This window comes from Salvelinus fontinalis, chromosome 26 (genome assembly GCF_029448725.1).
Source record: "Salvelinus fontinalis isolate EN_2023a chromosome 26, ASM2944872v1, whole genome shotgun sequence".
In the NCBI taxonomy this organism is placed as follows: Eukaryota; Metazoa; Chordata; class Actinopteri; order Salmoniformes; family Salmonidae; genus Salvelinus; species Salvelinus fontinalis.
The window spans coordinates 15,923,567-15,946,604 of record NC_074690.1 but is presented as its reverse complement, the minus strand read 5'-3'; the positions used below and the strand labels follow the sequence as shown (position 1 = coordinate 15,946,604).

The following is a 23,038-nucleotide window of genomic DNA, read 5'->3' as shown; positions in this document are numbered from 1 at the left end:
AGCGGGACATGGGAGAACGCCGGTTCAATTTCACCAGCGGGACATGGGAGAACGCCGGTTCAATTTCACCAGCGGGACATGGGAGCCTGCCGGTTCAATTTCACCAGCGGGACATGGGAGCCTGCCGGTTCAATTTCACCAGCGGGACATGGGAGACTGCCGGTTCAATTTCACCAGCGGGACATGGGAGCCTGCCGGTTCAATTTCACCAGCGGGACATGGGAGCCTGCCGGTTCAATTTCACCAACGGGACATGGGAGCCTGCCGGTTCAATTTCACCAGCGGGACATATTGGACTAGTAAGTGTGTCTGGACACATCGTAGCTGGTTAAAATTGTATAACCTGCAGTGAACACACAAACAGATACATACAGACAGACACATGCATATGTGCCAGTTAAATTTCAATAAGGGAGCACAGTGGAGTCATACAGCATTTGGAACGATCTAACTAACTTAAAAAGTGCATCAAGTGTGTACACAAATGCAAACGAATACACATAGACACAGACACATGCATATTTGCCAGTTTGAGTTTACCATAGGAAGGAAGCACATTGGAGTCATACTACATCTGGCACTTTCTAAGCAACTTTAAAATGCAGAAAGTACACACAAATACATACACACACACATGTGAACACACACGCTCGCACTCACAGAAAACACACTCTTGTAGGGAGGAGAAGTCCTTAACATTATTTTGTCCAGTACCCAGAGATCCCATGAGACAGGCGTGCTCGTTCCTGCTGAGAAGACCTCAGAGCCTGTGTGTGTTATTCACAGAGAGAGAGGGAGGGAGAGAGAGAGAGAGGGAGGCAGAGAGAGAGAGAGAGAGGGAGGCAGAGAGAGAGAGAGAGAGAGAGAGAGAGAGAGGCAGAGAGAGAGAGAGGGAGGCAGAGAGAGAGAGGGAGGCAGAGAGAGATAGAGAGGGAGGCAGAGAGAGATAGAGAGGGAGGCGAGAGAGAGAGAGAGGGAGGCAGAGAGAGAGAGAGGGAGGCGAGAGAGAGAGAGGGAGGCAGAGAGAGAGAGAGAGGGAGGCAGAGAGAGAGAGAGGGAGGCAGAGAGAGAGAGAGGGAGGCAGAGAGAGAGAGAGGGAGGCAGAGAGAGAGAGAGAGGGAGGCAGAGAGAGAGAGAGGGAGGCAGAGAGAGAGAGAGAGGGAGGCAGAGAGAGAGAGAGAGGGAGGCAGAGAGAGAGAGAGAGGGAGGCAGAGAGAGAGAGAGAGGGAGGCAGAGAGAGAGAGAGGTAGAGAGAGAGAGAGAGAGAGAGGGAGGCAGAGAGAGAGAGAGGGAGGCGAGAGAGAGAGGGAGGCAGAGAGAGAGAGGGAGGGAGGCAGAGAGAGAGGGAGGCATAGTGGGGAGAGAGAGGCAGAGAGAGGGGGAGAGGGAGGGAGACAAATAACAAGAGAAAGAGAGAACGAGAGAGAACGAGAGAGAGAGGGGGATGGAGGCAGAGAGAGGGAGGCATAGAGAGAGAGGAGGGGCAGAGACAGCAAGAGAGAGAGAGAGAGAGAGAGAGAGAGAGAGAGAGAGAGAGAGAGAGAGAGAGAGAGAGAGGGAGAAAGAGAGAGAGAGAGAGAGAGGGAGAAAGAGAGAGGGAGGCAGAGAGAGAGACAACGAGAGAGAGGAGGCAGAGCGAGAGAGAGAGGCAGAGCGAGAGAGAGAGGCAGAGCGAGAGAGGCATAGCGAGAGAGAGAGAGGCATAGCGAGAGAGAGAGAGGCATAGCGAGAGAGAGAGAGGCATAGCGAGAGAGAGAGGCATAGCGAGAGAGAGAGGCATAGCGAGAGAGAGAGGCATAGCGAGAGAGAGAGAGGCATAGCGAGAGAGAGAGGCAGAGCGAGAGAGAGAGGCAGAGCGAGAGAGTGAGAGGCAGAGAGAGAGTGAGAGGCAGAGAGAGAGTGAGAGGCAGAGAGAACAAGAGAGAGAGCGAGAGAGAGACAGCGAGAGACAGTGCGAGAGAGAGAGGAGGCAGAGAGAGGGAGAGGGAGGCAGAGAGAGAATGAGGGGGCAGAGACAGAGACAGAGGGAGGCAGAGAAAGGGAGAGGCAGAGCGAGAGAGAGGCAGAGCGAGAGAGAGAGGGGGGGGTGGAGGCAGAGCGAGGGAGAGGGAGGAAGAGAGAGGGAGAGGAGGGGCTGAGACAGCAAGAGAGAGAAAGGCAGAGAGGGAGGCAGAGAGAGGAGGGGAGAAAGAGGGAGGCAGAGAGAGGCAGAGAGAGAGAATGACAGAGAGAATGAGAGAGAGGAGGCAGAGAAAGAGAGAGGCAGAGAAAGAGGCAGAGCGAGAGAGAGGAGAGAGAGAGGAGGCAGAGAGAGAACGAGAGAGAGAGAGAAGGCAGAGAGGCAGCAAGAGAGAGAGAGAGAAAGAGAGAGGATGCAGAGAGAGAGGCAGAGAGAGAGAGAGAGAGAGAGAGAGAGAGAGAGGGAGGCAGAGAGAGAGAGGGAGGGAGGCAGAGAGAGAGGGAGGCATAGTGGGGAGAGAGAGGCAGAGAGAGGGGGAGAGGGAGGGAGACAAATAACAAGAGAAAGAGAGAACGAGAGAGAACGAGAGAGAGAGGGGGATGGAGGCAGAGAGAGGGAGGCATAGAGAGAGAGGAGGGGCAGAGACAGCAAGAGAGAGAGAGAGAGAGAGAGAGAGAGAGAGAGAGAGAGAGAGAGAGAGGGAGAAAGAGAGAGAGAGAGAGAGAGAGAGAGGGAGAAAGAGAGAGGTGGAGGGAGGCAGAGAGAGAGACAACGAGAGAGAGGAGGCAGAGCGAGAGAGAGAGGCAGAGCGAGAGAGAGAGGCAGAGCGAGAGAGAGAGGCAGAGCGAGAGAGGCATAGCGAGAGAGAGAGAGGCATAGCGAGAGAGAGAGGCATAGCGAGAGAGAGAGGCATAGCGAGAGAGAGAGGCATAGCGAGAGAGAGAGAGGCATAGCGAGAGAGAGAGGCAGAGCGAGAGAGAGAGGCAGAGCGAGAGAGTGAGAGGCAGAGAGAGAGTGAGAGGCAGAGAGAGAGTGAGAGGCAGAGAGAACAAGAGAGAGAGCGAGAGAGAGACAGCGAGAGACAGTGCGAGAGAGAGAGGAGGCAGAGAGAGGGAGAGGGAGGCAGAGAGAGAATGAGGGGGCAGAGACAGAGACAGAGGGAGGCAGAGAAAGGGAGAGGCAGAGCGAGAGAGAGGCAGAGCGAGAGAGAGAGGGGGGGGTGGAGGCAGAGCGAGGGAGAGGGAGGAAGAGAGAGGGAGAGGAGGGGCTGAGACAGCAAGAGAGAGAAAGGCAGAGAGGGAGGCAGAGAGAGGAGGGGAGAAAGAGGGAGGCAGAGAGAGGCAGAGAGAGAGAATGACAGAGAGAATGAGAGAGAGGAGGCAGAGAAAGAGAGAGGCAGAGAAAGAGGCAGAGCGAGAGAGAGGAGAGAGAGAAGGAGAGAGAGAGGAGGCAGAGAGAGAACGAGAGAGAGAGAGAAGGCAGAGAGGCAGCAAGAGAGAGAGAGAGAAAGAGAGAGGATGCAGAGAGAGAGGCAGAGAGAGAGAGAGAGAGAGAGAGAGAGAGAGAGAGAGAGAGAGAGAGAGAGAGAGAGAGAGAGAGAGAGAGAGAGAGAGATGCATAGTGGGGAGAGAGAGAGAGGTGGCAGTGTGCGAGAGAGAGAGATTGAGAGAGAGATAACGAAAGAGAGAGAACAAGACAGAGAGAGATGCATAGTGGGGAGAGAGAGGCCGAGAGTGGGGGAGAGAGAGGGAGAGAGGCAGAGTGAGAGAATGAGAAAGAGGCAGAGAGAAAGAGGGAGGCAGAGAGAGAGGGGGAGAAAGAGGGAGGCAGAGAGAGGGGGTCAGAGAGAGAGGCAGAGAGTGCGAGAGAGAGAGAGAGAGGGGGACAGAGAGAGAGAGAGAGAGAAAGAGAAAGAGAGGCTTAGAGGGAAGGAGAGAGAGAAAGAGACAGAGAGAGATGTGTGGGGCAGGATTCAATTAAATGAATCATTTTACTTGTGGATGGCTCAATTAGCAAAACGCCTCGCCGCAATGTACTTGCTTAAGCTGCCTGAATGGAGTGGAGAGAGTTATGTTAGATCAGGGACAGTTTCCAAGAGGGAGCACAACAGTCTCTAGGGTCCAGGTTTCCGTTAGCTGGTAATAGCCGGCTTTTGGCCTTAATTTTATATATACAATTGACACCAGCCAATTGTCCGGGATAAAAAAACGAAACATTGCGAAATAATGCTTTTTAGCCTATTTACTAATGGAAATACCAGTTCATGTAAAAACATTTGACTGGTCATGCTTATCGGTCTATGGGTTAATTTGCATACTTTTTGGGAATCACATTTGGCGCGTGTGATAAATTAGATACATAATGAATATACACACGCCAAATGCAAACAAACAGCAAACAGATACAGAGCCTTTAAGCGGGAAATTTGTCAGACAGAGCTTTTATAAACCCAATCATTGCGCAACAATTCTAAATGCACGCCTGTGTTAAAAATGCTTTTTGGGCCACGATTAAAAAGAGCTACTAAACTCAGCAAAAAAAGAAACGTCCCTTTTTCAAGACCCTGTCTTTCAAAGATAATTCATAAAACTCCAAATAACTTCACAGATCTTCATTGTAAAGGGTTTAAACACTGTTTCCCATGCTTGTTCAATGAGCCATAAACAATTAATGAACATACACCTGTGGAACGGTCATTAAGACACTAACAGCTTACAGACGGTAGGCAATTAAGGTCACAGTTATGAAAACGTAGGACACTAAAGAGGCCTTTCTACGGACTCTGAAAAACACCAAAAGAAAGATGCCCAGGGTCACTGCTCATCTGCGTGAACGTGCCTTAGGCATGCTGCAAGGAGGAATGAGGATTGCAGATGTGGCCAGGGCAATAAATTGTCATGTCCATACTGTGAGATGCCTAAGACAGCGTTACAGGGAGACAGGATGGACAGCTGATCGTCCTCGCATTGGCAGACCACGTGTAACAACACCTGCACAGGATCGGTACATCCGGACATCACACCTGCGGGACAGGTACAGGATGGCAACAACAACTGCCCGAGGTACACCAGGAACGCACAATCCCTCCATCAGTGCTCAGACTGTCCACAATAGGCTGAGAGAGGCTGGACTGAGGGTTTGTAGGTCTGTTGTAAGGCAGGTCCCCACCAGACATCACCGGCAACAACGTCACCTATGGGCACAAACCCACCGTCGCTGGACCAGACAGGACTGGCAAAAAGTGCTCTTCACCGATGAGTCGCGTTTTTGTCTCACCAGGGGTGATGGTCGGATTTGCGTTTATCGTCGAAGGAATGAGCGTTACACTGAGGCCTGTACTCTGGAGCGGGGTTGATTTGGAGGTGGAGGGTCCGTCACGGTATCACAGCATCATCGGACTGAGCTTGTTGTCATTGCAGGCAATCTCAACGCTGTGCGTTACAGGGAAGACATCCTCCTCCCTCATGTGGTGCCCTTCCTGCAGGCTCATCCAGACATGACCCTCCAGCATGACAATGCCACCAGCCATACTGCTCGTTGTGTGCGTGATTTCCTGCAAGACATGAATGTCAGTGTTCTGCCATGGCCAGCGAAGAGCCCAGATCTCAATCCCATTGAGCACATCTGGGACCTGTTGGATCGGAGGGTGAGGGCTATGGCCATTCCCCCCAGAAATGTCCGGGAACTTGCAGGTGCCTTGGTGGAAGAGTGGGGTAACATCTCACAGCAAGAACTAGCAAATCTGGTGCAGTCCATGAGGAGGAGATGCACTGCAGTACTTAATGCAGCTGGTGGCCACACCAGATACTGACTGTTACTTTTGATTTTTGACCCACCCGCTTTGTTCAGGGAAACATTATTCCATTTCTGTTAGTCACATGTCTGTGGAACTTGTTCAGTTTATGTCTCAGTTGTTGAATCTTGTTATGTTCATAAAAATATTTACACATGTTAAGTTTGCTGAAAATAAACGCAGTTGACAGTGAGAGGACGTTTCTATTGTTGCTGAGTTTCTTTTTATATCTCAACTAGTAATTGAAGCTTCTCATTCAAAGTCACCGGATGACAGTCTTCATCAGCGCGTGACCACTTTGCAATGAGCTGGATGCGTTTCAAAAAACATTTAGCCTCTTAATTGTTTGAAACCTGAACATTTTACTACATATTATGATCGATGTTTCATCTTGCTTCAAAGTAGCCTATGCAAAATCCGACCCATATCTGTCGAGGCCATTATTTTGTAAAGACTTTATGCCATTGAATTATTTTATAAAGACTATATGCCATTGAATTCAGTAGACCGTCATTGTAAATAAGAATTTGTTCTTAACTGACTTGCCTAGTTAAATAAAGGTTAATAAATAAATAAATAAACAGTAGCCTATTTCTCTCATGTTCTATTGGTTATCAACATTCTTTCCGTGTCCACCAAATGACCTAATAACGTTAAGAAAATAGTGTATGAAGATTTTAAGCTAAACATTCGGATCTGTTGCATCAGATGAATTGCTTTTGAACCTTTTTTTTAATGTAGCCGAGGCCTACTGGTTGTATGAATATGGGAACTATCGTCCCACAACTGTCCCAGAGCCTGTTTGGGCTATTTCTGTCTCTACAAACAGGAGCATCCATAAGGCTAGTGGAAGCTTAGCTCAGTAAATTGAATTAAATTGCCCTAATTGTATAGCCGAATTAGCCTACTCCTGACTATACAGAAACACCTCAAATCATTCAAAAGAGGATCCTATTCACACCATCACCATAGGGACAGCTTCAATTTTATTGATCTGTTTGTCAGTGTCACCCTGTCACTTGTCGGAGTAAATCAAGATGTGATGATATTGTGTGTAGAGGACATAAATACTGAGAATAAGAAGAACCAGATGGATGGATGTAACAGTGAACAGCCAGGAACCAGGAGGAAACATTGTGGTAAGTGTGTGTGTGTGTGTGTGTGTGTGTGTGTGTGTGTGTGTGTGTGTGTGTGTGTGTGTGTGTGTGTGTGTGTGTGTGTGTGTGTGTGTGTGTGTGTGTGTGTGTGTGTGTGTGTGTATATGTAAAAGACAGACATGTATTATTGTCGTATTGAATATATCACCGTTTAGATGGTTGCTTAGAGAGATGACATGTACTGTATTATTAGGTGCCAGTCATTGTCATTTTATCTTAATGCACCTTCTACCTGGTGAATACCAACACACAGACACTGTGTTACGGCTCCTTAGAAGTAAAGCCTGCTTCCACCTCTCTGAATGGTGAGTCAATCCAATTCAATCTAATTCAACTCAAAATGTATCGACAGTCAGACGGGCTGCATAACAGATGTGACCATAGAGAATGATAGAGGACTCTAGTACTCGAAAGCCTGTTTTAGCATGAACAGTGCCATTGAGGACTTTCACCATTTTGATGTAGTCAACTGGGTGGGACATCCTATTGGTTAAAGACAGGATCACATAATTCCATCCAGGTCATCAGGAGGGATCAGCCAGTGAATTATACTCATGAGCAAACATACCATAACTGTAGGTGGCAGTAAATTGACAACTTTGACTTTATACCTGTTAAGACAACACACTCCAGGTGGCAGTATACACCCTTTCTGTCTGTTTGTTACCAACTCATGGAAACAGTAGAAAAAGAAAATGGATTACTTCAGAATGGAGATGGCCTCAATGGCGATGCCTGTGCACTCACAGACACCATAATGGGACAGATACAAAGATAACTCCTCTATCATTCTCTATGATTGAAACCGAGTGGCATCGTCAGAGCTGCCGGTGGTAATTCCGTCCACCCAGCATCCCTCCAGGCACACACACACACACACACACACACACACACACACACACACACACACACACACACTTAGGAGAAATGAAAGATCGAAGGTCCCCAGGCCGTAAATAATTAGAGCTGCAGAACACCGCCGTGTCCACGACCGATTCCGCCAGGAAATCAATTATCATCCACCGCCACTGTGGTGGTGGCATCCTCATCTCTACATCATCAGGCTTTATAAGCTACGGTACTGTAGTATTTAGAGACAACGTTTTCCTGAACATGTGGCCAGATCGACACTGGAAGTACACCAGCTTTTTATTGTCGGCTATACAAGCTCAGAGTTTTTCTTCAGATTGGTCAATTGTTCAGGAGAATTCAGGGTACTAAATCAAATCAAATGTATTTATATAGCCCTTCTTACATCAGCTGATATCTCAAAGTGCTGTACAGAAACCCAACCTAAAACCCCAAACAGCAAGCAATGCAGGTGTAGAAGCACTGTATTATACTACAGTATTATACCACTGCAGTCACGGTAAAAAACGTTTTCTTAAATATCAGATCTAGCATTATGTAACCCGACCAACATAACTACCAATCCAAATATTACAGCATCCATATTCTGAAGTCACCTCACTCACTAAGCCCTCAGACAAAAATTTGACTGCAACGACAGAGGGACTTTTGTCTGAACTGCGGGAGTTTTGACAACAGAGGTTCATTTCCTAATTTGGACACCTTACTTTATACTCTACAAGCCCAGCAGTGTTTCAGCTCTAGGGGACTTCCTAATATGGATGCCTTACTTTATACTCTACAAGCCCAGCAGTGTTTCAGCTCTAGGGGACTTCCTAATATGGATGCCTTACTTTATACTCTACAAGCCCAGCAGTGTTTCAGCTCTAGGAGACTTCCTAATATGGATGCCTTACTTTATACTCTACAAGCCCAGCAGTGTTTCAGCTCTAGGGGACTTCCTAATATGGATGCCTTACTTTATACTCTACAAGCCCAGCAGTGTTCCAGCTCTAGGGGACTTCCTAATATGGATGCCTTACTTTATACTCTACAAGCCCAGCAGTGTTTCAGCTCTAGGGGACTTCCTAATATGGATGCCTTACCATATACTCAACAAGCCCAGCAGTGTTTCAGCTCTAGGGGACTTCCTAATATGGATGCCAGGGGCCCTGGCCTGAACTCACCAGGAGAGGCAGTCTGAAGGGGTCAATGGAGAAATCAGAATGAGAAAGGGCAGACAGGATAGAGGCTGTCTATGGACCTGGGCAGACAGGATAGAGAGGCTGTCTATGGACCCGGGCAGACAGGACAGAGAGGCTGTCTATGGACCCGGGCAGACAGGATAGAGAGGCTGTCTATGGACCCGGGCAGACAGGATAGAGACTCTCTATGGACCCGGGCAGACAGGATAGAGACTCTCTATGGACCCGGGCAGACAGGATAGAGAGGCTGTCTATGGACCCGGGCAGACAGGATAGAGACTCTCTATGGACCCGGGCAGACAGGATAGAGACTCTCTATGGACCTGGGCAGACAGGATAGAGACTCTCTATGGACCCGGGCAGACAGGATAGAGAGGCTGTCTATGGACCCGGGCAGACAGGATAGAGACTCTCTATGGACCCGGGCAGACAGGATAGAGACTCTCTATGGACCCGGGCAGACAGGATAGAGAGACTCTCTATGGACCCGGGCAGACAGGATAGAGACTCTCTATGGACCCGGGCAGACAGGATACAGAGGCTGTCTATGGACCCGGGCAGACAGGATACAGAGGCTGTCTATGGACCCGGGCAGACAGGATACAGAGGCTGTCTATGGACCCGGGCAGACAGGATACAGAGGCTGTCTATGGACCCGGGCAGACAGGATAGAGAGGCTGTCTATGGACCCGGGCAGACAGGATAGAGAAGCTGTCTATGGACCCGGGCAGACAGGATACAGAGACTCTCTATGGACCCGGGCAGACAGGATACAGAGGCTGTCTATGGACCCGGGCAGACAGGATAGAGAGGCTGTCTATGGACCCGGGCAGACAGGATAGAGAGACTCTCTATGGACCCGGGCAGACAGGATAGAGAGGCTGTCTATGGACCCGGGCAGACAGGATAGAGAGGCTGTCTATGGACCCGGGCAGACAGGATAGAGAGGCTGTCTATGGACCCGGGCAGACAGGATAGAGAAGCTGTCTATGGACCCGGGCAGACAGGATACAGAGACTCTCTATGGACCCGGGCAGACAGGATAGAGAAGCTGTCTATGGACCCGGGCAGACAGGATAGAGAAGCTGTCTATGGACCCGGGCAGACAGGATAGAGAGACTCTCTATGGACCCGGGCAGACAGGATAGAGAGGCTGTCTATGGACCCGGGCAGACAGGATAGAGAGGCTCTCTATGGACCCGGGCAGACAGGATAGAGAAGCTGTCTATGGACCCGGGCAGACAGGATAGAGAAGCTGTCTATGGACCCGGGCAGACAGGATACAGAGGCTGTCTATGGACCCGGGCAGACAGGATACAGAGGCTGTCTATGGACCCGGGCAGACAGGATAGAGAGGCTGTCTATGGACCCGGGCAGACAGGATAGAGAGGCTGTCTATGGACCCGGGCAGACTACGGCTGAAAAACCTGACAAGTTACACTGAGCAAAAATATAAACACAACATGTAAAGTGTTTGTCCAATTTGTCACAAGCTGAAATAAAATATCCCAAAAATGTTACCTATGCACAAAAAGCTTATTTCTCACAAATTTTGCACACCATTTTTTTTACATCCCTTTTAGTGAAAAATTTTCCTTTGCCAAGATAATCCATCCACCACATGATCATTACACAGGTGCACCTTGTGCTGGGGACAATAAAAGGCCACTGTAAAATGTGCAGTTTTGTCACACAACACAATGCCACAGATGTCTGAAGGTTTGCCAGAGCATTGAATGTTCATTTCTCTACAATAATCCACCTACAATGTCATTTTAGAGCATTTGGCTGTACGTCCAACCGGCATCCGCAGAGCACATGTATGGCGTCGTGTGGGCGAGCGGTTTGCTGATGTCAATGTTGTGAACAGAGTGCCCCATGGTGGCACTCGATGTCAATTTGAATGCACAGAGATACCGTGATGAGATCCTGAGGCACATTGTCGTGCCATTCATCCACCGCCATTACCTCGTGTTTCAGCGTGATAATGCACGGCCCTACGTGGCAAGGATTTGTACATGTCCCAGTTCTTCCATGGCCTGCATACTCACCAGACATGTCACCCATTCAGTATGTTTGGGGATTCTCTGGATCGACGTGTACGACAGCGTGATCCAGTTCCCACCAATATCTAGCAACTTCACACAGCCATTGAAGAGGAGCGGGACAACATTCCACAGGCCACAATCAACAGCCTGATCAACTCTATGTGAATGAGATGTGTCGCGCTGCATGAGGCAAATGGTGGTCACACCAGATACGGACTATTTTCAAAGCTACGCCACTACTTTTTTTTTAAGGTATCTGTGACCAACAGTCATGTGAAATCCATAGATTAGAGCCTCATTTATTTATTTAAATTGACTGATTTCATTATATGAACTGTAACTCAGTAAAATCATTGAAATTGTTGCATGTTGCATTTATATTTTTGTTTAGTGTAAGAAGGTATTAGATCTTTGCCACTTTGACACAGACTTTAGACTTCAGCTCCTTTAACCATAGGAGTGTTACGGGCAGAGTGGCATAGATGTATTTTACACCTTGGTTCAAAAACACTTTAATCATATACTATTTCAAATAATAAAATAAAAAAACTTAAGCTGAGCATGATTGAGTTTGCCTGGCGCAATGAGACCACTAAGAATAGACTAGAAAAAATAGAATAGAAAAAACCTACCTTGCCCATCTGGGACTATAGGCAGGCTAAAGAAAACACTAAAAATAATTTCAAAATGGAAAGATTTCAAATAGTATTTGAACCCAAGCCTGGTTTTGTATTTTGTAATTGTCCCTTAGCTCTGCAGCGCTGTAGTAAACGCAGGCTCACAGACCATATCTGGGAGGAGCAGATAGTTGGATTTGATTTCCAATACACACGGTGGAAATAGGACTGTGGGCTTTCTGAGGAAATACAAATCAAGCGATTGCGGTGAAGAAGTGAAATGAAGCCACATACACAGAAACAAACTCTGGGACCCAAATGATAGTAGGGAAACACACAACACCCTCTCTCTGCTCCCCCCCCCCCCCATCTGAGGGAAATAATACAGGGTTTCTCCCAGTGTAGCTTCCTGCGCACGTGCCACGGTGGAGCTCCAAACATCCAGTCTCCTGCGGTACTGTCGCTACAATCAATTTCTCCCGACGTGCGGGAGAGACGAGGGAGGGAGAGAGGAGGAGGGAGGGAGGGAGAGAAAATGAGAAGCTGAGTTTTCATGCTGCCTTGTAAAGTAGGGCAGAGGTGTAGTCACAGCGGTGTGTGTGTGTGTGTGTGTGTGTGTGTGTGTGTGTGTGTGTGTGTGTGTGTGTGTGTGTGTGTGTGTGTGTGTGTGTGTGTGTGTGTGTGTGTGTGTGTGTGTGTGTGTGTGTGTGTGTGTGTGTGTGTGTGTGTGTGTATGTGTGAGAGTGTACAGAGAGGCACCACAGTGACGCGTGATTGGGTAGAGGGGAGGGTGATGCCATCGTTGATGGATTGATGCTTGCATCATGCAAGGCTGGATTGGTTTGAGTTGGAGACTCTTGCTATCGCTATGGTTGCGATAAGTCATGGTAGACACCAAAGCTTCCGGCAAATTCTACACTGATTCATACATTTGATATTGAATTGCAACCTTTGATTTGGCATCAAAGCAATGTATTTTCTCAGCAGAGCTGACTTATTCATTGGAGTCTCAAATGGCACCCTATTCCCTACATAGTGCACTACTTTTGACAGGCTCTGGCCAAAAGTAGTGCACTAGGCAACGGGGTGTAATTTGGGATTGCTGCACACTGAGCCGTCGTGTCCTCCGTCGTCAGAAGATAAATCATACAGAGAAAAGAAACCCCAAAATGCCCCAAAATGGAGGAAACGGGGAACTTTGATCCAAATAATCTGTTCTATTGGTTCCTTTGACTCCGCCCACTCATGGCATGTCACACAGTAGTGGGCTTATTCAAAGCTCCGTAAGATCCTAACCTGGGACGTGTGTTCAAACACAATGCTATGACTAGGGTAACAGCCGTTGCCATTCCAAAAGGGTGTGAATACAAAAGCTAGGGAGGCAAAAGACTGACACAAACAGTGGTACTACTACTGCTTAGTGGTTCAAGGGTTAAAGGTCACTGAGAAGAAACACACCCCTTCTTTTCTCACCATAGTGTCCAGTTAAAATCCAGTGCAGTCAGTGGGCGGGACTATTGCCCATCCACAAATTAAGGACACCTGTCTCAGCCAATGGGTGGTTTCTATGGCCTTTGATTGACAGCTGCCCATCACACTCACCGGCGGCGCAGTCCTCCTCGTCCGCCCCGTTCTCGCAGTCCTGCTCGCCATCGCATCGCCACGACAACGAGACACACTTGTTGGTGGAGCCGCCACAGCCAAACTTCTCAGGAGGACACGTCTGTTTGCCTGGAGAGGAGAGAGGGAGATGACTTTTTAGGATGTGTTCCATTCCAACACGTTGCACCCTTCACTGCTGCCCTCACTCCACTTGGCAGATCTGAGAGGCTTGGGTAGGTGAGGTGGGTTAGAGGTAGATGGGTTAGGGGTAGGTGAGGTGGGTTAGAGGTAGATGGGTTAGGGGTAGGTAAGGTGGGTTAGAGGTAGATGGGTTAGGGGTAGGTGAGGTGGGTTAGAGGTAGGTGGGTTAGGTGGGTTAGAGGTAGGTGGGTTAGGGGTATGTGGGTTTGGGGTATGTGGGTTAGGGGTAGGTGAGGTAGGTGGGGTGGGGGTAGGTGGGTGGGTTAGAGGAGGTGGGTTAGGTGAGGTGGGCTAGAGGTAGTTGTTTGTAATAGGCCTACAGAGTTTCTGCTACATTGCATATCACCACATTTACATATATGTATTTTATTTTATTTAACTAGGCAAGTCAGTTAAGAATAAATTCTTATTTACAATGGCGGCCTACCGGGGAACAGTGGGTTAACTGCCTTGTTCAGGGGCAGAACAACAGATTTTTACCTTGTCAGCTCGGGGATTCGATCCAGCAACTTTTCGGTTACTGGCCCAACGCTCTAACCACTAGGCTACCTGCCGCCCCAGATGTATGGATCAAGAGAGTGAGCGAGCCCTAGTATCCTCACAGACACAGCGATGACGCTACTACCATGATGCTTATATCTATACAGTCCTGGTCTAGAGTGTAGAGGCTAGGTGTTGATATGGAATCCAGTCCTGGGTCTAGAGTGTAGAGGCTAGGTGTTGATATGGAATCCAGTCCTGGGTCTAGGGTGTAGAGGCTAGGTGTTGATATGGAATCCAGTCCTGGGTCTAGAGTGTAGAGGCTAGGTGTTGATATGGAATCCAGTCCTGGTCTAGAGTGTAGAGGCTAGGTGTTGATATGGAATCCAGTCCTGGTCTAGAGTGTAGAGGCTAGGTGTTGATATGGAATCCAGTCCTGGGTCTAGAGTGTAGAGGCTAGGTGTTGATATGGAATCCAGTCCTGGGTCTAGAGTGTAGAGGCTAGGTGTTGATATGGAATCCAGTCCTGGGTCTAGAGTGTAGAGGCTAGGTGTTGATATGGAATCCAGTCCTGGTCTAGAGTGTAGAGGCTAGGTGTTGATATGGAATCCAGTCCTGGGTCTAGAGTGTAGAGGCTAGGTGTTGATATGGAATCCAGTCCTGGGTCTAGAGTGTAGAGGCTAGGTGTTGATATGGAATCCAGTCCTGGGTCTAGAGTGTAGAGGCTAGGTGTTGATATGGAATCCAGTCCTGGGTCTAGGGTGTAGAGGCTAGGTGTTGATATGGAATCCAGTCCTGGGTCTAGAGTGTAGAGGCTAGGTGTTGATATGGAATCCAGTCCTGGTCTAGAGTGTAGAGGCTAGGTGTTGATATGGAATCCAGTCCTGGTCTAGAGTGTAGAGGCTAGGTGTTGATATGGAATCCAGTCCTGGGTCTAGAGTGTAGAGGCTAGGTGTTGATATGGAATCCAGTCCTGGGTCTAGAGTGTAGAGGCTAGGTGTTGATATGGAATCCAGTCCTGGGTCTAGAGTGTAGAGGCTAGGTGTTGATATGGAATCCAGTCCTGGGTCTAGAGTGTAGAGGCTAGGTGTTGATATGGAATCCAGTCCTGGTCTAGAGTGTAGAGGCTAGGTGTTGATATGGAATCCAGTCCTGGTCTAGAGTGTAGAGGCTAGGTGTTGATATGGAATCCAGTCCTGGGTCTAGGGTGTAGAGGCTAGGTGTTGATATGGAATCCAGTCCTGGGTCTAGAGTGTAGAGGCTAGGTGTTGATATGGAATCCAGTCCTGGGTCTAGAGTGTAGAGGCTAGGTGTTGATATGGAATCCAGTCCTGGTCTAGAGTGTAGAGGCTAGGTGTTGATATGGAATCCAGTCCTGGGTCTAGAGTGTAGAGGCTAGGTGTTGATATGGAATCCAGTCCTGGGTCTAGAGTGTAGAGGCTAGGTGTTGATATGGAATCCAGTCCTGGGTCTAGAGTGTAGAGGCTAGGTGTTGATATGGAATCCAGTCCTGGTCTAGAGTGTAGAGGCTAGGTGTTGATATGGAATCCAGTCCTGGGTCTAGAGTGTAGAGGCTAGGTGTTGATATGGAATCCAGTCCTGGGTCTAGAGTGTAGAGGCTAGGTGTTGATATGGAATCCAGTCCTGGGTCTAGAGTGTAGAGGCTAGGTGTTGATATGGAATCCAGTCCTGGGTCTAGGGTGTAGAGGCTAGGTGTTGATATGGAATCCAGTCCTGGGTCTAGAGTGTAGAGGCTAGGTGTTGATATGGAATCCAGTCCTGGGTCTAGAGTGTAGAGGCTAGGTGTTGATATGGAATCCAGTCCTGGGTCTAGAGTGTAGAGGCTAGGTGTTGATATGGAATCCAGTCCTGGTCTAGAGTGTAGAGGCTAGGTGTTGATATGGAATCCAGTCCTGGGTCTAGAGTGTAGAGGCTAGGTGTTGATATGGAATCCAGTCCTGGGTCTAGAGTGTAGAGGCTAGGTGTTGATATGGAATCCAGTCCTGGGTCTAGAGTGTAGAGGCTAGGTGTTGATATGGAATCCAGTCCTGGGTCTAGAGTGTAGAGGCTAGGTGTTGATATGGAATCCAGTCCTGGGTCTAGAGTGTAGAGGCTAGGTGTTGATATGGAATCCAGTCCTGGGTCTAGAGTGTAGAGGCTAGGTGTTGATATGGAATCCAGTCCTGGTCTAGAGTGTAGAGGCTAGGTGTTGATATGGAATCCAGTCCTGGGTCTAGGGTGTAGAGGCTAGGTGTTGATATGGAATCAAGTCCTGGTCTAGAGTGTAGAGGCTAGATGATGATATGGAATCCAGTCCTGGGTCTAGGGTGTAGAGGCTAGGTGTTGATATGGAATCCAGTCCTGGGTCTAGAGTGTAGAGGCTAGGTGTTGATATGGAATCCAGTCCTGGTTCTAGAGTGTAGAGGCTAGGTGTTGATATGGAATCCAGTCCTGGGTCTAGGGTGTAGAGACTAGGTGTTGATATGGAATCCAGTCCTGGGTCTAGAGTGTAGAGGCTAGGTGTTGATATGGAATCCAGTCCTGGTCTAGGGTGTAGAGGCTAGGTGTTGATATGGAATCCAGTCCTGGGTCTAGAGTGTAGAGGCTAGGTGTTGATATGGAATCCAGTCCTGGGTCTAGAGTGTAGAGGCTAGGTGTTGATATGGAATCCAGTCCTGGGTCTAGAGTGTAGAGGCTAGGTGTTGATATGGAATCCAGTCCTGGGTCTAGGGTGTAGAGGCTAGGTGTTGATATGGAATCCAGTCCTGGTCTAGAGTGTAGAGGCTAGGTGTTGATATGGAATCCAGTCCTGGGTCTAGGGTGTAGAGGCTAGGTGTTGATATGGAATCCAGTCCTGGGTTCCATAGAAGGGTTTAGTGTCTAACAGACTAGGGTGTATAGAAGGGTTTAGTGTCTAACAGACTAGGGTGTATAGAAGGGTTTAGTGTCTAACAGACTAGGGTGTATAGAAGGGTTTAGTGTCGAACAGACTAGGATGTATAGAAGGGTTTAGTGTCTAAAAGACTAGGGTGTATAGAAGGGTTTAGTGTCTAACAGACTAGGGTGTATAGAAGGGTTTAGTGTCTAACAGACTAGGGTGTATAGAAGGGTTTCTTGTTGATGTGTGTTTTAACCTATATATATATATTATTTTTAATCCCAGCCCCCGTCCCTGCAAGAGGCCTTTTGCCTTATGGAGGCACTCTAAATTCTAAATAAGAATTTGTTCTTAACTGACTTCTCTAGTTAAATAAAGATGTTGTTCTCTCAGCCCTGAACAGACAAGACAGGAACAACACAGCAGATGAACAACATCTTATTCTGAGAGAACCCAGCTCACTAACCACACCAGTGGTGAAGAGAACCCAGCTCACTAACCACAGCAGTGGTGAAGAGAACCCAGCTCACTAACCACAGCAGTGGTGAAGAGAACCCAGCTCACTAACCACAACAGTGGTGAAGAGAACCCAGCTCACTAACCACACCAGTGGTGAAGAGAACCCAGTTCACTAACCACACCAGTGGTGAAGAGAACCCAGCTCACTAACCACACCAGTGGTGAAGAGAACCCAGCTCACTAACAACAGCAGTGGTGAAGAGAACCCAGCTCACTAACCACATCAATGGTGAAGAGAACCCAGCTCACTAACCACACCAGTGGTGAAGAGAACCCAGCTCACTAACAACAGCAGTGGTGAAGAGAACCCAGTTCACTAACCACACCAGTGGTGAAGAGAACCCAGCTCACTAACCACAGCAGTGGTGAAGAGAACCCAGCTCACTAACCACAACAGTGGTGAAGAGAACCCAGTTCACTAACAACAGCAGTGGTGAAGAGAACCCAGCTCACTAACCACACCAGTGGTGAAGAGAACCCAGCTCACTAACCACACCAGTGGTGAAGAGAACCCAGTTCACTAACAACAGCAGTGGTGAAGAGAACCCAGCTCACTAACCACAACAGTGGTGAAGAGAACCCAGTTCACTAACCACAACAGTGGTGAAGAGAACCCAGCTCACTAACCACACCAGTGGTGAAGAGAACCCAGTTCACTAACAACAGCAGTGGGGAAGAGAACCCAGTTCACTAACAACACCAGTGGTGAAGAGAGAGAGAAAGAGAGAGAGAGAAAGAGAGAAAAGAGAGAGAGAGGGAGAGAGAAAGAGGGAGAGAAAGAGGGAGAGAGAGAAAGAAAGAGAGAGCAAGCGAGGAAGGGAGGGAGAGAGTGGGAAAAAGAGTGAGGGAGAGAGAAAGATAAAGAAAGTGTGAAAATAGCTATCCTATCCTCTAACCGATGGCCCTTTGATTAACTACACACTTAATCCCCCTCTGTCGCTAACAAGGGAATCAAATACCAACCGTGTGCTCAAGTCGCTCGACACTAAGACAAGGTAGTGATTGATTCGATTATGCTAACTTGTGAATTCCACAAGCTGTCGCTATAGTTGTGGCTAATGTGTTTAGTTCGAGAAAGAGGCCCTAAAGGCCAAATAAAAGCCAATTAGTCAGAGGCAGAGGCAGAGTGACATTTGCGTCGCAGTTGTTTACCGGTGGAGTGACAAATGAAGACTCAACATCTTGACTTTTATGACACAGGAACTAATAGGGATTTTGACATTTGTAGTACAATAGTTGGCTCATTGACAATGAATTTTTATGATGTGAGTTTCTATGATGTGAGTTTCTATGATGTGAGTTTCTATAATGTGAGTTTCTATGATGTGAGTTTCTATGATGTGAGTTTCTATGATGTGAGTTTCTATGATGTGAGTTTCTATGATGTGAAATACACCAACAAATACACCATGACAGTGCAATACACAAGGGGTGGAACAATGGCAAAGGTACCCACAGGACAAACAGAATAATATTAGTCTGAGGAGAGATTAAATAGCATTAGTACAACAAAAATAATTCTAAACACACATACCAATAGAGTTCCAGACACCTGTAGAATCTATACCAATAGAGTTCCAGACACCTGTAGAATCTATACCAATAGAGTTCCAGACACCTGTAGAATCTATACCAATAGAGTTCCAGACACCTGTAGAATCTATACCAATAGAGTTCCAGACACCTGTAGAATCTATACCAATAGAGTTCCAGACACCTGTAGAATCTATACCAATAGAGTTCCAGACACCTGTAGAATCTATACCAATAGAGTTCCAGACACCTGTAGAATCTATACCAGTAGAGTTCCAGACACCTGTAGAATCTATACCAATAGAGTTCCAGACACCTGTAGAATCTATACCAATAGAGTTCCAGACACCTGTAGAATCTATACCAATAGAGTTCCAGACACCTGTAGAATCTATACCAATAGAGTTCCAGACACCTGTAGAATCTATACCAATAGAGTTCCAGACACCTGTAGAATCTATACCAATAGAGTTCCAGACACCTGTAGAATCTATACCAATAGAGTTCCAGACACCTGTAGAATCTATACCAGTAGAGTTCCAGACACCTGTAGAATCTATACCAGTAGAGTTCCAGACACCTGTAGAATCTATACCAGTAGAGTTCCAGACACCTATAGAATCTATACCAATAGAGTTCCAGACACCTGTAGAATCTATACCAATAGAGTTCCAGACACCTGTAGAATCTATACCAGTAGAGTTCCAGACACCTGTAGAATCTATACCAATAGAGTTCCAGACACCTGTAGAATCTATACCAATAGAGTTCCAGACACCTGTAGAATCTATACCAATAGAGTACCAGACACCAGCAGAATCTATACCAATAGAGTACCAGACACCAGCAGAATCTATACCAATAGAGTTCCAGACACCTGTAGAATCTATACCAATAGAGCTCCAGACACCTGTAGAATCTATACCAATAGAGTTCCAGACACCTGTAGAATCTATACCAATAGAGTTCCAGACACCTGTAGAATCTATACCAATAGAGTTCCAGACACCTGTAGAATCTAGACCAGTAGAGTTCCAGACACCTGTAGAATCTATACCAGTAGAGTTCCAGACACCTGTAGAATCTATACCAATAGAGTTCCAGACACCTGTAGAATCTATACCAGTAGAGTTCCAGGCACCTGTAGAATCTATACCAATAGAGATCCAGACACCTGTAGAATCTATACCAATAGAGTTCCAGACACCTGTAGAATCTATACCAATAGAGTTCCAGACACCTGTAGAATCTATACCAATAGAGTTCCAGACACCTGTAGAATCTATACCAATAGAGTTCCAGACACCTGTAGAATCTATACCAATAGAGTTCCAGACACCTGTAGGATCTATACCAATAGAGTTCCAGACACCTGTAGAATCTATACCAATAGAGTTCCAGACACCTGTAGAATCTATACCAGTAGAGTTCCAGACACCTATATAATCTATACCAATAGAGTTCCAGACACCTGTAGAATCTATACCAATAGAGTTCCAGACACCTGTAGAATCTATACCAGTAGAGTTCCAGACACCTGTAGAATCTATACCAATAGAGTTCCAGACACCTGTAGAATCTATACCAATAGAGTTCCAGACACCTGTAGAATCTATACCAATAGAGTTCCAGACACCTGTAGAATCTATACCAATAGAGTTCCAGACACCTGTAGAATCTATACCAATAGAGTTCCAGACACCTGTAGAATCTATACCAATAGAGTTCCAGACACCTGTAGAATCTATACCAATAGAGTTCCAGACACCTGTAGAATCTATACCAATAGAGTTCCAGACACCTGTAGAATCTATACCAGTAGAGTTCCAGACACCTGTAGAATCTATACCAATAGAGTTCCAGACACCCGTAGAATCTATACCAATAGAGTTCCAGACACTTGTAGAATCTATACCAATAGAGTTCCAGACACCTGTAGAATCTATACCAATAGAGTTCCAGACACCTGTAGAATCTATACCAATAGAGTTCCAGACACCTGTAAAATCTATACCAATAGAGTTCCAGACACCTGTAGAATCTATACCAATAGAGTTCCAGACACCTGTAGAATCTATACCAATGGAGTTCCAGACACCTGTAGAATCTATACCAATAGAGTTCCAGACACCTGTAGAATCTATACCAATAGAGTTCCAGACACCTGTAGAATCTATGCCAGTAGAGTTCCAGACACCTGTAGAATCTATGCCAGGGTGCATTGAAGCTGTTCTGGTGGCTCCTGCTGGCCCAACACCTTAAGACACTATGTTGGTGTTTCCTTTATTTAGTCAGTTGCCTGTACAGTATGGTGTATATGTTAAAGCAGTTTGACCCATTCACATTCACGGTCTTATGTGAAACATCACTGCTGACGTATGTGATTGTGCAGTTTCTTCTACACCAGCGTTTCCCAAACTCGGTCCTCGGTGACCCCAAGGGGTGCAACATTTTGTTTATTACCCCTGACACTACACAGCTGATTCAAATAATCAAAGCTTGATGATTAGTTGATTATTTGAATCAGCTGTGTAGTGCTAGAGACAAAAAAACAAAACGTGCACCCCTTGGGGTCACCGAGGACCGAGTTGGGGAAACGCTGGTGTAGATAGATTATATGTTTTACCTTTTTCTTGTTACTAATTGCGTGTTACCGTTTTGTCCAGCATGTCTCACCCATAAAAAAAGGAGATTGTAACCAGAGCTGGGTTCAAAATAGTATTAGTGTTTTTCCTTAAACACTTTCGCTGTGCTTGATTGAGTTTGCCTGGCGCAATGGAGCTAATAGAATAGTTCCAAAAGTGCAAACCCTGCCCATTTGGCACTCAGGCAGGCTTAATCAAGCACTTAAAGTATTGGGGGGAAACAAATACTATTTGAACCCAGGTCTACACTACAGCCCTACAAGGCAGCCAGAGAGTCAGCCAATGGGTCGTACTGCCTGGTGGTAGGGAGGTTGAGAGAGTAACTTGGTCCAGGCAGCTGAGCAGAAGAAATGGCATCAAACGCTCAGACGACACTAAGTCACGGGCAGATTTACTGCTTCATTAAGCAGGGCTAGCACAGCCACACCCTCTCTGTGAATTATGGCTCAGGTACAAGAACGCTAGCTCGCTTGCTAAGCTACAGTGAGCATATCAGCCAGGGTTAGCTACCATGGCTAGCATTCTACTGTATCTACTGTAGCTTCATTAAGCAAGGCTAGCATAGCCACATCCCTCTCTGTGAATTATGGCTCAGGTACAGGAACGCTAGCTAAGCTACAGTGTCAGCCTGCAACATTACCTAACATTAGCATAACTAGCATTATCATACTACTGTATTCATGGCTCATGCAGCTTACTCACACTGAATAAGGCATTGTTGTTTACCACAATATGTGTATCGTCTGAGTTCAACTGCAGGTCGTCATGGGGGATGTGGCATGAATCAGTACACGTGAAGACCGTACACGTGAAGACATGTTATTATACATTGGCCCTGATATGTAGAGTACACATGAGCGGTGAACTGTGAAAACATGTTACTTACAGCTAATGTGAAGTAAGCAATAAAAATAAAGAAATGCTCACGCACGCACACACGCACGCACGCACGCACACGCGCGCGCACACACACACACACACACACACACACACAACTAAAATCCTCTCCGTTATTCAGTCAGTCGACTCAGTCTTATTACTCATTACCTCTAACAATGAAACATCTCGATAGGGTTGAAGCTCAATATCTACAAAGAAACGACTGTCTGAGGCTGTTATCATTATCCCTCCTCCTCATAGAACCATAATCCTCTGTGCTTATGTCATTCAACATCTAAAATGGACCCACATGGTTTTATTGAATCAGATGTCTATCAATAGAGAGTATGTGTATCTTCAGGTATCAAAGGCTTCTTTCGGGAAAAGCTGCACAGAGGCTCGCTATCTTTCCTGCAGCTGTACAGAGCTGTCACTCTAAAATGTCTGCTGCGTGTGTCATATCATATGGAAATACGAATTTGTTCTTAACTGACTTGCCTAGTTAAACAAAGGTTAAATAAAAGGTTAAATAATAATGAATAAAATCAAGCAATGGTGGATATTACCAACAGTCAGTGCTTGAAGTAGAATTTAAAAAGGCACTGGCACTAATTTGTGCCGGGACTCAAATGTTACAGTACCAGTGTTGATATTTGAGAATTAATATTCTGT

The 23,038-nt window shown here is 46.9% G+C and overlaps 1 protein-coding gene across 2 annotated transcripts in view; it reads right to left on the bottom strand.

The window, feature by feature from the left end:
- LOC129823727 (low-density lipoprotein receptor-related protein 8-like) overlaps positions 1-23,038 on the bottom strand; it is a 228,828-nt gene that overhangs the window by 86,831 nt on the left and 118,959 nt on the right. For both annotated transcript variants that reach the window (XM_055882677.1, XM_055882678.1), the window contains exon 4: positions 13,232-13,360. In XM_055882677.1, coding sequence (XP_055738652.1) covers positions 13,232-13,360 — 129 coding nt within the window. The remainder of the gene's footprint in view (positions 1-13,231; positions 13,361-23,038) is intronic.